The sequence below is a fragment of the Haliotis asinina genome, chromosome 4 (assembly GCF_037392515.1).
Source record: "Haliotis asinina isolate JCU_RB_2024 chromosome 4, JCU_Hal_asi_v2, whole genome shotgun sequence".
Taxonomy (NCBI): domain Eukaryota; kingdom Metazoa; phylum Mollusca; class Gastropoda; order Lepetellida; family Haliotidae; genus Haliotis; species Haliotis asinina.
In genome coordinates this window covers 37,915,196-37,931,758 of record NC_090283.1, presented here as the reverse complement: position 1 = coordinate 37,931,758, position 16,563 = coordinate 37,915,196, and the positions used below count along the sequence as shown (strand labels likewise).

Below are 16,563 nucleotides of genomic sequence, written 5' to 3'. Positions count from 1 at the left end.
ACTGCGTGTGACTGTAGTTAGATGAACTGCGTGTGACTGTAGTTAGATGAACTGCGTATGGCTGTAGTCAAATGAACTGCATATGACTGTACTCAGATGACCTGTGTATGACTGTAGTCAAATGAACTGCATATGACTGTAGTTAGATGAACTGTGTATGACTGTACTCAAATGAACTGTGTATGACTGTACTCAAATGAACTGTGTATATGACTGTAGTTAGATGAAGTGCGTATGACTGTAGTCAAATGAACTGCGTATGACTGTAGTCAAATGAACTGTGTATGACTGTACTCAAATGAACTGCGTATGACTAGCTGGATGAACTGTGTATGACTGTAGTTAGATGAACTGCGTATGACTGTAGTTAGATGAACTGTGTATGACTGTACTCAAATGAACTGCGTATGACTGTAGTTAGATGAACTGTGTATGACTGTAGTTAGATGAACTGTGTATGACTGTAGTTAGATGAACTGCGTATGGCTGTAGTCAAATGAACTGCCTATGACTGTAGTTAGATGAACTGTGTATGACTGTAGTTAGATGAACTGCGTATGGCTGTAGTCAAATGAACTGCATATGACTGTAGTTAGATGAACTGTGTATGACTGTACTCAAATGAACTGCGTATGACTGTAATTAGATGAACTGCGTATGACTGTAGTCAAATGAACTGCCTATGACTGTAGTTAGATGAACTGTGTATGACTGTAGTTAGATGAACTGCGTATGGCTGTAGTCAAATGAACTGCATATGACTGTAGTTAGATGACCTGTGTATGACTGTAGTTAGATGAACTCCATATGACTGTAGTTAGATGAACTGTGTATGACTGTACTCAAATGAACTGTGTATGACTGTAGTTAGATGAACTGCGTATGACTGTAGTCAAATGAACTGCGTATGACTGTAGTTAGATGAACTCCATTGACTGTAGTTAGATGAACTGTGTATATGACTGTAGTTAGATGAACTGTGTATGACTAGTCAAATGAACTGCGTGTGACTGTACTCAGATCAACCGTGTATGACTGTAGTTAGATGAACTGTGTCTGACTAGTCAAATGAACTGCGTATGACTGTAGTTAGATGAACTCCATTGACTGTAGTTAGATGAACTGTGTATATGACTGTAGTTAGATGAACTGTGTATGACTAGTCAAATGAACTGCGTGTGACTGTACTCAGATCAACCGTGTATGACTGTAGTTAGATGAACTGCATATGACTGTAGTTAGATGAACTGTGTATGACTGTACTCAAATGAACTGTGTATGACTGTAGTTAGATGAACTGCGTATGACTGTAGTCAAATGAACTGCGTATGACTGTAGTTAGATGAACTGCATATGACTGTAGTTAGATGAACTGTGTCTGACTAGTCAAATGAACTGCGTGTGACTGTAGTTAGATGAACTGCGTGTGACTGTAGTTAGATGAACTGCGTGTGACTGTAGTTAGATGAACTGCGTATGGCTGTAGTCAAATGAACTGCATATGACTGTACTCAGATGACCTGTGTATGACTGTAGTCAAATGAACTGCATATGACTGTAGTTAGATGAACTGTGTATGACTGTACTCAAATGAACTGTGTATGACTGTACTCAAATGAACTGTGTATATGACTGTAGTTAGATGAAGTGCGTATGACTGTAGTCAAATGAACTGCGTATGACTGTAGTCAAATGAACTGTGTATGACTGTACTCAAATGAACTGCGTATGACTAGCTGGATGAACTGTGTATGACTGTAGTTAGATGAACTGCGTATGACTGTAGTTAGATGAACTGTGTATGACTGTACTCAAATGAACTGCGTATGACTGTAGTTAGATGAACTGTGTATGACTGTAGTTAGATGAACTGTGTATGACTGTAGTTAGATGAACTGCGTATGGCTGTAGTCAAATGAACTGCCTATGACTGTAGTTAGATGAACTGTGTATGACTGTAGTTAGATGAACTGCGTATGGCTGTAGTCAAATGAACTGCATATGACTGTAGTTAGATGAACTGTGTATGACTGTACTCAAATGAACTGCGTATGACTGTAGTTAGATGAACTGCGTATGACTGTAGTCAAATGAACTGCCTATGACTGTAGTTAGATGAACTGTGTATGACTGTAGTTAGATGAACTGCGTATGGCTGTAGTCAAATGAACTGCATATGACTGTAGTTAGATGACCTGTGTATGACTGTAGTTAGATGAACTCCATATGACTGTAGTTAGATGAACTGTGTATGACTGTACTCAAATGAACTGTGTATGACTGTAGTTAGATGAACTGCGTATGACTGTAGTCAAATGAACTGCGTATGACTGTAGTTAGATGAACTGCATATGACTGTAGTTAGATGAACTGTGTCTGACTAGTCAAATGAACTGCGTATGACTGTAGTTAGATGAACTCCATTGACTGTAGTTAGATGAACTGCGTATGACTGTACTCAAATGAATTGCGTATGACTGTAGTTAGATGAACTCCATATGACTGTAGTTAGATGAACTGTGTCTGACTAGTCAAATGAACTGTGTATGACTGTAGTGAGATGAACTGCATATGACTGTAGTCAAATGAACTGCGTATGACTGTAGTCAAATGAACTGCATATGACTGTAGTTAGATGAACTGTGTATGACTAGTCAAATGAACTGCGTGTGACTGTACTCAGATCAACCGTGTATGACTGTAGTTAGATGAACTGTGTATATGACTGTAGTTAGATGAAGTGCGTATGACTGTAGTTAGATGAACTGCGTATGGCTGTAGTCAAATGAACTGCATATGACTGTACTCAGATGACCTGTGTATGACTGTAGTCAAATGAACTGCATATGACTGTAGTTAGATGAACTGTGTATGACTGTACTCAAATGAACTGTGTATGACTGTACTCAAATGAACTGTGTATATGACTGTAGTTAGATGAAGTGCGTATGACTGTACTCAAATGAACTGCGTATGACTGTAGTCAAATGAACTGTGTATGACTGTACTCAAATGAACTGCGTATGACTAGCTGGATGAACTGTGTATGACTGTAGTTAGATGAACTGCGTATGACTGTAGTTAGATGAACTGTGTATGACTGTACTCAAATGAACTGCGTATGACTGTAATTAGATGAACTGTGTATGACTGTAGTCAAATGAACTGCCTATGACTGTAGTTAGATGAACTGTGTATGACTGTAGTTAGATGAACTGCGTATGGCTGTAGTCAAATGAACTGCATATGACTGTAGTTAGATGAACTGTGTATGACTGTACTCAAATGAACTGCGTATGACTGTAGTTAGATGAACTGCGTATGACTGTAGTCAAATGAACTGCCTATGACTGTAGTTAGATGAACTGTGTATGACTGTAGTTAGATGAACTGCGTATGGCTGTAGTCAAATGAACTGCATATGACTGTAGTTAGATGACCTGTGTATGACTGTAGTTAGATGAACTCCATATGACTGTAGTTAGATGAACTGTGTATGACTGTACTCAAATGAACTGTGTATGACTGTAGTTAGATGAACTGCGTATGACTGTAGTCAAATGAACTGCGTATGACTGTAGTTAGATGAACTGCATATGACTGTAGTTAGATGAACTGTGTCTGACTAGTCAAATGAACTGCGTATGACTGTAGTTAGATGAACTCCATTGACTGTAGTTAGATGAACTGCGTATGACTGTACTCAAATGAATTGCGTATGACTGTAGTTAGATGAACTCCATATGACTGTAGTTAGATGAACTGTGTCTGACTAGTCAAATGAACTGTGTATGACTGTAGTGAGATGAACTGCATATGACTGTAGTCAAATGAACTGCGTATGACTGTAGTCAAATGAACTGCATATGACTGTAGTTAGATGAACTGTGTATGACTAGTCAAATGAACTGCGTGTGACTGTACTCAGATCAACCGTGTATGACTGTAGTTAGATGAACTGTGTATATGACTGTAGTTAGATGAAGTGCGTATGACTGTAGTTAGATGAACTGCGTATGGCTGTAGTCAAATGAACTGCATATGACTGTACTCAGATGACCTGTGTATGACTGTAGTCAAATGAACTGCATATGACTGTAGTTAGATGAACTGTGTATGACTGTACTCAAATGAACTGTGTATGACTGTACTCAAATGAACTGTGTATATGACTGTAGTTAGATGAAGTGCGTATGACTGTACTCAAATGAACTGCGTATGACTGTAGTCAAATGAACTGTGTATGACTGTACTCAAATGAACTGCGTATGACTAGCTGGATGAACTGTGTATGACTGTAGTTAGATGAACTGCGTATGACTGTAGTTAGATGAACTGTGTATGACTGTACTCAAATGAACTGCGTATGACTGTAATTAGATGAACTGTGTATGACTGTAGTCAAATGAACTGCCTATGACTGTAGTTAGATGAACTGTGTATGACTGTAGTTAGATGAACTGCGTATGGCTGTAGTCAAATGAACTGCATATGACTGTAGTTAGATGACCTGTGTATGACTGTAGTCAAATGAACTGCATATGACTGTAGTTAGATGAACTGTGTATGACTGTACTCAAATGAACTGTGTATGACTGTAGTTAGATGAACTGCGTATGACTGTAGTCAAATGAACTGCGTATGACTGTAGTTAGATGAACTGCATATGACTGTAGTTAGATGAACTGTGTCTGACTAGTCAAATGAACTGCGTATGACTGTAGTTAGATGAACTCCATTGACTGTAGTTAGATGAACTGCGTATGACTGTACTCAAATGAATTGCGTATGACTGTAGTTAGATGAACTCCATATGACTGTAGTTAGATTAACTGTGTCTGACTAGTCAAATGAACTGCATATGACTGTAGTGAGATGAACTGCATATGACTGTAGTCAAATGAACTGCGTATGACTGTAGTCAAATGAACTGCATATGACTGTAGTTAGATGAACTGTGTATGACTAGTCAAATGAACTGCGTGTGACTGTACTCAGATCAACCGTGTATGACTGTAGTTAGATGAACTGTGTATATGACTGTAGTTAGATGAAGTGCGTATGACTGTAGTCAAATGAACTGTGTATGACTGTAGTCAAATGAACTGCGTATGACTGTAGTCAAATGAACTGTGTATGACTGTACTCAACTGAACTGCGTATGACTAGCTGGATGAACTGTGTATGACTGTAATTAGATGAACTGTGTATGACTGTAGTCAAATGAACTGCGTATGACTGTAGTTAGATGAACTGTGTATGACTGTAGTTAGATGAACTGCGTGTGACTGTAGTTAGATGAACTGCGTGTGACTGTAGTCAAATGAACTGCATATGACTGTAGTTAGATGAACTGTGTATGACTAGTCAAATGAACTACGTGTGACTGTACTCAGATCAACCGTGTATGACTGTAGTTAGATGAACTGCGTATGACTGTAGTTAGATGACCTGCATATGACTGTAGTTAGATGGACTGTGTATGACTGTAGTCAAATGAACTGTGTATGACTGTAGTCAAATGAACTGCGTATGACTGTACTCAGATGACCTGTGTATGACTGTAGTTAGATGAACTGCGTATGACTGTACTCCGATAAACTGCGTATGACTGTAGTTAGATGAACTGCGTATGACTGTAGTTAGATGAACTGAGCATGACCATAGTCAGAAGATCAGTGTATGACTGTAGTCAGCTGTATTGTGTATGGCATGATGTTTAACTAAACCTTGTCTTCCAGTGGTAACATTCTCTAACATTCATGCTGGCCATGAAAACATATTTCTTTCTTCGTTTGTAAGGCTCCTCTAACGGTTTGACTTGGAGGTCACGTGGTCTCCTGTTGGCAACCATCAGATCCCTGGTGGATATTGTGGACTTCGCACAGCATCAGCTGGCGCTCTGTCATCAAATACCGGTCACTACTTAATGTTCAGAGTATAAAGAGGCCTCAACTGGTGACAGTTAGAAAAGAGAAATACCAGTACATCTCTTCAATGAAATGTTTACAAAGTGTGCTCAATAGTCCATTGGGACCACTTGGACCACCAATGAACTCTGTTTACATCAAAAAGAAGTTCTTATGATGCTGGTTCTATTGCATGTGTCGCCAGAAATTGCGGTTGTCAATGGGCTAGATATTGATTTCATCCACGTCGTGTGTGTTTCCGACTGGGCGATCGTGCCTGGTGAACCTGGTAAAGGAATACCTTATTACTATACGACAAGGACACGTCACGTGTAACACGGAAAATACTCTCATGGCCAACTGGTTTACCTTCTGTCAGGAATAGCAAAACGTAGTTGCAGCTGATGGTTTTCGGGTGGTTTTTGCCTGAGGACTTGAATCTAGTCTTTGGCACAATTGCTTGGGGTTGCTGACAATCAGCTGCAAGACGTTACGCGACGATATTGTGACCTTGCACGCCGAATGTAGAATACATGAGTACTAGGCGACTGATACATTTTTCATGGTAACCACTAAGCAATTAGCGTGAAGTCGCCTATTGTTTGTGAAGTATTTGTTTCAACAGACCTATCCAAGAATGGTACATGTGTTGAAATACATGTGAAGAAATCCATAAATTACTAACAAGAATTTCCGTCCTACATCTTCCGGCAGATGAAAACTTTACCTCTTTACACACACTAGAGCATTACTTAAGCATCGCCTAAATCAAAGGACAGTATTTTTAACAAAAAATGTTCCAAAAATGGCGGTCATACTCTGGTATACAGGAATGCACATGTAGAGCGCCTCATAAAATATTATCTCAAAACTATGGGTCGCATGTTCACGTGTTGTGTAGGTGACAACATTGGGGTATAAACTTCATGTACTGACACCTTTTTTGACATAGCAAGACTCAGATGTTCACAAAATAGAGTGACGCAATCGGCATGCATGAAGCATGGATATCCTACCACAACACTCTCTCTCGGTACACTACAGATTCTAGTACTTTTGTGGAGTCCCATCCGAGATTCGAATCCAAACGTTCAGAGACATGCAGGCACCTCACCGCCACCATACATGTCGGTAAGTCACCTAACCCCGATTCACCAGCGCCACTTTCTCAAAAAAGGAAGTCGGGCCAGTGGAAGTCTACACCACGGGATTTGTGTGTCCCTCTGGGGAGCACGACCTGAAGCTTATGTATAATGATTATCATTATAATGATCACATCTACATTGTAGTGTTGATGGCGATCACTCAGTGCCTCAGTGAGGAGATAGAGCCAATTTCATTCCAACTTTTGCAATCGCTCGCTCCTCTTACAGATACAAATATGCATACAATCGCTTTTTTCATAAACATATATCAGCTTTATCAATATCATCTTCATATACAATGTCGTTCTGCTTTTCCGTATGTGGAATGCATGAATCGCTCATTAGTTAATTTCGCATACGCCATGGCTAAGAACCGCCTGGCCATGTCTTTCTGTCCGCGATATATCCATGGCGTTACCCAAATACTCGTGTACGACAACGTACGCTTACTGACGTTAGTTATAGCTAGACTATATTTTCCCAAAAGGGACACAATACAGCCTGTCTAGAAATCCTGCTACTTGGCGTGAGTATTCTGATGTACCCGTTCATCCATGCAGCAACAGTTACTCGTATCCCAACTGTCGTATGTGCAATGTTAACTTTACAGTATGTTGGGTGACCTTCTTAATCTGCAACGGCATCCTCACTACGAGTAATACCATATACTTTAAGTAATTACATTACGAGCTTCGCGGCTGGGTAGATGAATATCTATTTCCCAATTAGTAACCACTATCTTCGTATAGGTTTTAGAACCGAGCTGTGGTGACTGATACATAATGAAAAAACAAACACACTCAGCAATCGTGAGTGCTGGGATAACATCTTGTCAGTTCCCTCTTCTTGGCAAAGCACTGACTTTAGTTGTTCAAAATTAGGATCAGTGTTACTGACTGAATACACACTTAAATCGCCATGCGCAATCATTTTTACATTAGTATGTGAAGCGAATGATTGGTCCATTAAATCCCGTAAAGGAATTATCTGTTCTACTGAATGTGCAGACGAATACGTCTTAATATGGCCGGGTATGTGTGCCTCAAACGATTCAAAACCAGGAGATTCTAAATCTGCCTTATGTATATAACACAGCGTGTCTTTAACTACCCCATCTACCTTCAAACTGAGTGGTGGACGACAAAAACTAACTTGGCAGGAAGTGCAACCATGCATCATAAATAAGGAAAACATATAAGGAAAACATAAATTTTCTAATTATGGAAACATCTTGTCTGAAAGCCGATTTTAGTCTTACCGAGAGTCCCACAGTGCCATACACAGCTCTGTTCACATATTGACCAGGGATCTCACTATGTGCCATACAGCTCTGTTGACCTATTTACCAGGGATCTCACTGTGCCATACAATACTTTGTCCAGATTTAACAGTTCCCTCACAGGAAAATGTTTTTCAGTGTTGGTGAACGGACTCCTAATGCAATAACCAACGGTGAATGCGTTCGCTTCCCACTCTAGCAATTAAATATTGGCTTAAATAAATAATGATCTGGGATTATTCTTTAAAAGCTTCCATGTCACGTTACTTTGACAACTGTGACCGAGAGGAATGGAACTAAAGTAGTCGCTGTCTGTTGTTGATGGCTGTAGTGGGTTGGTGGTATACACAGGCGCTAATCAACATCTTCAAAGACTTCACTTAACTGGGAAAGATCCCTTCCCAATCACTGAAGGTATATACTGTACAAGGACTGTTAAAGCCTGCTGTACAAGAAATCGGTCTATGTAACTTAAGTCTCAGTATTATTCGTTACACTCCTCCACTCAACCTAACCTTTGAGTGACCTGTGACCGTCCAATCAAACACGAGACGACCGAAAAGATTTAACCAATCAGACAACAGCTATTTTCGGCGACTGTTTTCAGTGCATCACTCGGAAGCGATCGTATCCAAAATAGCATTCGGAATCGCACTGGTGCAAACATTTTCAAGGTAAAAGTTGAAAAGGTAAAAGCTGTTCCTGTTGATGGGATGGTGGTGACCTGGTGCCCTAGGGGTGTGGAGGAGATGGTGGGGGCTCGGTCACCTCGGGGCATGGATGAGGTGGTGGGGGAGTGGATAAGGTGGTAGGGATCTGGTGCCCTGGTGGCATGGATGAGGTGGTGGGGGAGTAGATAAGGTGGTAGGGATGAGGTGGTGGGGGAGTGGATAAGGTGGTAGGGATCTGGTGCCCTGGTGGCATGGATGAGGTGGTGGGGGAGTGGATAAGGTGGTAGGGATGAGGTGGTGGGGGGTGGATAAGGTGGTAGGGATCTGGTGCCCTGGTGGCATGGATGAGGTGGTGGTGGAGTGGATAAGGTGGTAGGGATGAGGTGGTGGGGGAGCGGATAAGGTGGTTGGGATCTGGTGCCCTGGTGGCATGGATGAGGTGGTGGGGGCTTGGTACCCTTGGGTAAGGATGAGGTGGCGGGGGCTCATGTGGGGAGTGGATAAGGTAGTGGGGGGGTAGTGCTCTGATGGTGTGGATGAGGTGGTGGTGGGGTGGGGGTCGGTACCCTGGGGCAAGGATGAAGTGGCAGGGGCTCGGTGCCCTCAGGGCAAGGATGAGGTGGTGGGGGCTCGGTGCCCTTGGGGCAAGGATGAGGTGGTGGGGGCTTGGTGCCCTGGGGGCAAGGATGAGGTGGTGGGGGTTTGGTGCCCTCAGGGCAAGGATGAGGTGGTGGGGCATAGTGCCCTCAGGGCGTGGATGAGGTGGTGGGGGCTTGGTGCCCTAGGGGCAAGGATGAGGTGGTGGGGGCAAAGTGCCCTGGGGACAAGGATGAGGTGGTGGGGGCTTGTGTGTGGAGTGAATAAGGCAGTGGGGACCTAGTGCCCTGATGGTGTGGATGAGATGGTGGGGGCTCAGTGCCCTCGGGGCAAGGATGAGGTGGAGTGGGCACGGTGCCTGGGGTGTGTGGATGAGGTGGTGGGGACCTGGTGCCCTGGGGGCAAAGATGAGGTGGTGGGGGCACAGTGCCCTCGGGGCAAGGATGAGGTGGTGGGGACACAGTGTCCTGTGGCATGGATGAGGTGGTGGGGGCACAGTGTCCTGGTGGCATGAATGAGGTGGTGGGGGCACGGTGTCCTGGTGGCTCGGTGCCCTGGTGGCGTGAATAAGGTGGTGGGGACCTGGTGTCATGGGGATGTGGATCAGTTGGTGGGGACCTGTTGCCCTGAAGGCATGGATAAGGTGGTGAGGGCTCAGTGTTCTGGTGGTTTGGATGAGGTGGTGAGGTCTCAGTAACCCAGTGGTGTGGATGAGGTGAGGCAAGTGTCTGTGCCCCATGGTCTCAAACTGGAATATGTACAGGCCACCATAGTGCAGCTGCAATACTGATGGCCTTAGTGTCATTCACTCATGTATAGATGCATCTTTAAAAACATCTAATTCTGAAGCAGAACACATACTGAACAGCATAAGAAACACCTGACATTCTGATTTGGAACAAACTTGGTTAAACTTTGAATAGCAAAGTAATAGTGACAACTGTCAGTTTAAGAACTGACTGCAGCTGCTACACAGTCATTACTCACAAAGAAACACAGAATATAAGAGATTTACCCTCAGTAGGCAAAAATAACAGTGTCTTCAGTAGTAAGTATGGTCGCTTTGAGACAGCACACTGATGGTACATCACCTCATCAAGACTCTGAAACAATGTCTCCGGCAAGTGGCTCCACCCAAACAGTAACTTCTGTTCAAATAGTGTAAGTGGGTTTGGTGGTCTACCCACTGCATCTGAGGGTCAATTTATCCAAAACAGATGTTGATCTTAAACCTTGTGTTGCTCTGTTTTAACAACTCCAGCTGTGTCTGATAGACAAGCAATTGACACAAAGACTGTCAACATGAGAAAGATGTTAACAAGACCAGTACAAAAGCACCAGTCAGCAAATTGTCGATGTTGACGGTGCAGGGCTCAAAGTAAACATTATTCTGTGTCAAAATTTTCCCCCACACAAACGTCAACTGATATTGAGATGTCACCAAATCGTTTCTGCTGATAGTGTTTTGCCCCTGAACTACAGCTGCCATTCTTGGTGAGTTCTGTCCCTGTGATGGGTGCTCACAAAGCAACCCTTTGCAGATGCGGTACGGACCAGAACATGCAAGATCAGCCTGACATATGGTTTACTGGTGATGTACTTGGTTTTGAGCAGCTTGTGCGATGACATCATAACGAGACAAACATTTGATATTCTGGGGATGTCCCAGGAGTTTAATTTCTAAACTAACCTATCTAGAAATTGCTTCAAAAAGGTTAACTTCAGACAGAAGAAAAAGCGAAACTGTCAGTCACATAGGAAGTTTTGCTGTAATTTGTTTTTATGAACAACATATTTAGGAACACAGCTTTATTATATACTATATCTACTTTTCCAACTGCAACTGAAAACAATTTCCACACAAAAACATGCATCATCATCCATGAATATCAAATTAGGTCCACGACCTTCAATAGGCAGCAGTCTAGTCTTAGCTGACTCCAGCTGTACATATTATAGTCTTCCATTTGCTGATAAGTCATTAACATGCAACAAACCCCATTGTTTATCTCAACTGGTTTATATACATCATGGTACAGAGTATGACAAAACAGAAACATCTTTCCCATTAACAGCAGAAATAATTCACATTCACATTACAAACTCCTCTGATAAACTGTCTTGCCTGCTCAATAGTTTTCATCTGATTGTATTTGTGCACATATATGATTTTAGCTAAACAAACGGAATGCCATGTCTGACAGATGGATCACAACAAAAAGAAACAAAAGGAAATAAATACAAAAATCTGTTTCATTGAATTGAGTTTACGATATGACAAATAGTCTTCAAATAATGACTAACAAAAATATAAACCAAAAGCCATAAACTGCAACATTTCTTATCAGACAGTATGTTTTGTTTGTATTTTTTCACACTGGCAAAATATGTCTGTTCATAAACACTATAACTACAAAAAAGTGAAGTTTTTATTGCTACTTTTATTATTCTTAAAATATCGATGTCTCATATAGCTAACCAGGAGCTGCCAGTGAGCATCGCTCTTGCTCAGACAAGCACCTGAAGCAAGTTTGCCATGATCCAGCAAGTACCTCATGCTAGCAACTAAAGAGTCTTACCGTTTTTTAATCAAATTGCCACCTAGCATGAAATCATATAGTGATTTATTGTTTTGTCTTCCAGCTGAATATCAGAGCAGTTCCTTCTCTGGTAAACAAATACTGCAACATATCCACATGAAAGATCAAGGCACCAGACAGCAAAAACAATTGGCTCTCCAGAAAGAGACCCCTTGTCGATCATGGTAGCACTCCGTTGTTCCTAACCTTGACCTAGACAGAAGGTCATCTGACAGAGAGGCTCTTGAGTTCTTCCAGAAGAGATTCCTCGGTCTTCAGTTTCTCTAGCTGGAACAAAGACATGCATTGTGAGTTGTTGGACAATGTAGCATGCATAACAAAAGCTCCCTGAAATGTCAAACCTGGTGTCAGGTAGTTACTTGCATACTCCTCCCAACAAATTCAAACAGACATTTAGAACAAGTATATTCAACTGTAATGGTAACTGCACTAAAAACATAATCAGTTTTTAAACTCAAACTTGACAGTTATCTCTTAGAGAAACATGCACAGTAACTTCATTTACGTAATTTTGGTGTTTTTTGTAAAAATCTGTCCCAAGCACATCTATTATGCACCAAGGAAAACAAAATATCAAAATAACAAGTTCAGCATGGTTTGATACATATGCAAAATTTCATAATAAACTTGAAACAATTTCAGAGTTATCAGTGGAAATGAAGCATGATAGATGGGAAAAGGATGCGAGATGGCAATACAAAAAGATGGAACCCATTCTGATCTGCCCCTGCTAGTTTTCACATGAAAAATTCATGAACCTTCTTACATAAGTTCAGTTTAACAGCTACCACTGAAACAGATCAGTACAACCAAATTTTTAGCTGACATAAATAACGTAGATAACAAGTTTCATAGATAAGTCTTTCAGCACTATGTCAGGCTAGATGGAGCATGTATTCGAAAGACCATCAGTCGTGGTTGTCCCTGTTATGGCAGGCTAGGTGGAGCATGTATTAGAAAGACCATTGCCATGACTATCCCTATTATGGCAGGCCAGATGGAACATGTATTCGAAAGACCATCGGTCAGGCTGTCCCTGTTATGGCAGGCTAGATGAAGCATGTATTAGAGTGAGTGGGTTTAGTTTTACGCCACTCTCAGAAATATTCCAGTCATATGGCGACGGTCTGTAAATAATCGAGTCCAGACCAGGCAATCCAGCAATCAGTAGAATGAGCATCGATCTGCACAACTGTGAACCGATGACATGAGTCAGCCAAGTCAGCGAGCCTGACCACCCAATCCTTTTAGTTGCTTCTTAAGACAAGCATAGTCACCTTTTGTGGCTGAAGGCCTATTCCACCCCGGGACCTTCACGGGTCTGCATGTATTTGAAAGAATGACTATCGGTCATGCTTGTCCCTTTCATGACAGGCTAGATGGAGCATACATTAGAAAGACCATTAATCATGGTTGTCCCTGTTTGGCTAGATGGCTGGCAGGCTAGATGGAGCATTTATTAGAAAGACCATCAGTCATGCTTGTCCCTGTTATGGCAGGATAGATAGAGCATGTATTAGAAGGACCATCAGTCATGCTTGTCCCTTTTATGACAGGCTAGATGGAGCATGTATTCGAAAGACCATCAGTCATGCTTGTCCCTGTTATGGCAGGCTAGATGCACATGTTTTAGAAAGATCGTCATGCTTGTCCCTGTTATGGCAGACTAAATGGTGTGTGTTTTAGAAAGACCATCAGTCATGCTTGTCCCTGTTGTTGGAGGTTAGATGGAGCATGTATTAAATCCACTAACATCTCGTATCCAGTGCATTAGTATTTGATTGACAATATCAAATAGACAAAGTCCCATCAAGACTGCATGAACCAAGGTGAATCTGATGTGTGTAGATTAAACCCCCTCCTCTAACAAACACAGCACTTCCTGTACAGCCATGTCATCCTTGCCACACACCACTGTGTCATCATGAAATCAATGATGCAGAAATATTCAATTACACCATACAGCGGCAACACCCCCACAATGCGCGGAGTAAACCAACTCAAAGAAGGACAAACAGATCAATTCCGGCAGGCCCAGAAAAGCCCATTAACATCTGACATTTTTCTGCTTTCTAACAGCGTCATGTTTTGGTGTTGTGTTCACATTTCTGCTGGATGACAGACACCTCCGCCTGCTGCTCGTCACTTCAACATGGTTGTCCTTCACAAATACAGAAAGGTTAGTCACCAGGAAAGGCCATATTGGTGTTGGTAATATTCCTGACATTTCAAACATGCAATGAAGATCACAAAGGGAAACTGTTGACTTCACAGTAGGCCTTTTCCTTGCATACTCATATCATATACTCATTAAACAAGCACCAACTCAAAAACAGGAACACTATCAATTAATTGTTCCTGATAGAATTTCAGGAAACCATATTAAAAAAATAGTAACTAGTGCATTTTACTGGCAAGAATAAATATCAGAACCAACAGTATCTATGTCATAGTTTCCTGTAACGGAAACCCTGAGAGGGATATCCTCAAACCTTTTCTTTAATGTATACAAAACATGGCCTGACCTGCTGTACCACTGAACTAGACATTCTACCTCAGTTCCAGTTCACGTTCCTCAATAATGCAGCAATAGTTTACAGATATTGAACAGGTCGTCTTTAGTCCCAGTGAGGGAAAAACAATATCGGCCAAATCAAGGCATAAGGATATTTGTAAATCTTGAAGTTTGTCACAAGGAAGGCATTTGTCATTGATTCATTATTCTGTTTTTAAATTCTTGTTTTGTTCAGGTCAACTGCACATCCTCTTTGTACAATTCAGCACATGAGCAGAGTTATGGAAACCAGCTGTGGACCAAGCAGTAGACCTTATCCTTGTTGTAGAAGTGCTGTCAGTGAGTCAGGTGACACCTGGGATCCACATTGTCCTCCCCTTGTCAAAGAATCGTCACGCTAACGTGGACAAGGCCACGTTTATTTGCTGTGTTTAACAAGGACTTAACATAATTTTTGAGTCAAGATATTATTTCTGATTGGAATGTGTGAAGTATTTATTGATTATAACAGTCATCTTGCATTCATACAGCTGGTCGAGCCCTAATGCTATAACACAAGAAATATCAAACAAACCAAAGCACATGTCCTCTGTCCCTGATACCACATTTATCATCCCATAACTGTGTTCCATAATATAAGGCATATCGTTTTGACAGAAGATTTTGCACAATGCAAGCAAAATCAATTACTCCCAATGCTATAATATCGCTGCACTGAAAGTCTAATGTTAGTATTGTCTTCAGATATGTACATTTTTCATTCAAAACTTATGAAGAACGATTTTTGATGATAAATAGAATCTCACCCTTGTGTCTGCAGATATCAAATATATTAACCCTCATTGATTAATGCAAAAATATCCTTGGAAAGCCATGAATATCTGCAGCTTATCAACTTGTGGTGACATCAAAAGACAGGGTTGAGACTTTCTCTACCACCACCCCATCTGCCCCTGATACCACACACCACCCTCCCCTCTGTCCCTGATACCACGAACCACCACCCTCTCTGTCCCTGATACTACACACCAACACCCTCTCTGTCCCTCACAAGACACTCCCCCATCCCTGATGTGACATACCGCCCTCCCCTCCCCTCTGACCCTCATACAACACACCTCCACCCCCTGTCCCTAATACCACATACCATCATCCTCTCTGTCCATCATACCACACACCACCCTCCCCTCTGTCCCTCATACCACATACCACCCTCACCTCCCCTCTGACCCTCATACAACACACCTCCACCCCCTCTGTCCCTCATACCACATACCACCATCCTCTCTGTCCATCATACCACACACCACCCTCCCCTCTGTCCCTCATACCACATACCACCCTCACCTCCCCTCTGACCCTCATACAACACACCTCCACCCCCTCTGTCCCTCATACCACATACCACCCTCCCCTCCCCTCTGACCCTCATACCACATACCTCCACCCCTCTGTCCCTGATACCACATACCACCACCCTCTCTGTCCATCATACCACACATCACCCTCCCCACTGTCCCTCATACCACACAGTTATCTCCTCTCTGTCCCTGATACCACACACCATCCGCCCCTCTGTCCCTCATAGCACATACCACCCTCCCCCCGACCTTCATACCACACACATCCCTCCCCTGTCCCTCATACCACATACCACTCTCACTCGTCCCTCATACCACACACCACCCTCCGCTGTCCCTCATACCACACACCACTCTCACCCGTCCCTCGTACCACACACTTCCCATCCCTTCCGTCCCTCATATCACACACTTCCCTTCTCTCTCCCTCATACCACACACCACCCTACCCTCTGTCCCTCGTACAACACACCGCCTTCCCCTCTG

The 16,563-nt window shown here is 42.3% G+C and overlaps 3 protein-coding genes across 3 annotated transcripts in view; all 3 read right to left on the bottom strand.

Annotated features, from left to right (window-relative positions):
- Positions 1-9,065: 9,065 nt before the first annotated feature.
- Positions 9,066-9,743, bottom strand: LOC137280923 (uncharacterized). The gene has a single exon (XM_067812106.1). It carries the CDS (start codon positions 9,741-9,743, stop codon positions 9,066-9,068), a length of 678 nt encoding a protein of 225 aa, XP_067668207.1.
- Positions 9,744-9,750: 7 nt separating this feature from the next.
- LOC137280922 (uncharacterized) lies at positions 9,751-12,158 on the bottom strand. Its single transcript, XM_067812105.1, has 2 exons — positions 12,081-12,158; positions 9,751-10,227 (listed from the first exon to the last, which is right to left on the bottom strand). The coding sequence occupies exons 1-2, from the start codon at positions 12,156-12,158 to the stop codon at positions 9,751-9,753; spliced, it is 555 nt and encodes a 184-aa protein (XP_067668206.1).
- The window catches only part of LOC137281538 (eukaryotic translation initiation factor 2A-like), a 38,743-nt gene continuing 33,785 nt past the window's right edge, over positions 11,606-16,563 (bottom strand). Inside the window, exon 18 of the mRNA XM_067812827.1 lies at positions 11,606-12,468. Within this exon, the coding sequence (XP_067668928.1) occupies positions 12,406-12,468 (63 nt within the window). The 3' untranslated portion in view covers positions 11,606-12,405. The remainder of the gene's footprint in view (positions 12,469-16,563) is intronic.

Bases quoted from the DNA above. Each gene is read 5' to 3' on its own strand.
- LOC137280922 (XM_067812105.1), bottom strand. From the start codon at position 12,158: ATGAGGTACTTGCTGGATCATGGCAAACTTGCTTCAGGTGCTTGTCTG. The intron at 10,228-12,080 runs GTTAGCTATATG...CCATGCCTTCAG, and splicing joins ATGCTCACTGGCAGCTCCTG to GGCAACAGGTCCCCACCAAC.
- LOC137280923 (XM_067812106.1), bottom strand. From the start codon at position 9,743: ATGCCCCACCACCTCATCCTTGCCCTGAGGGCACCAAACCCCCACCAC.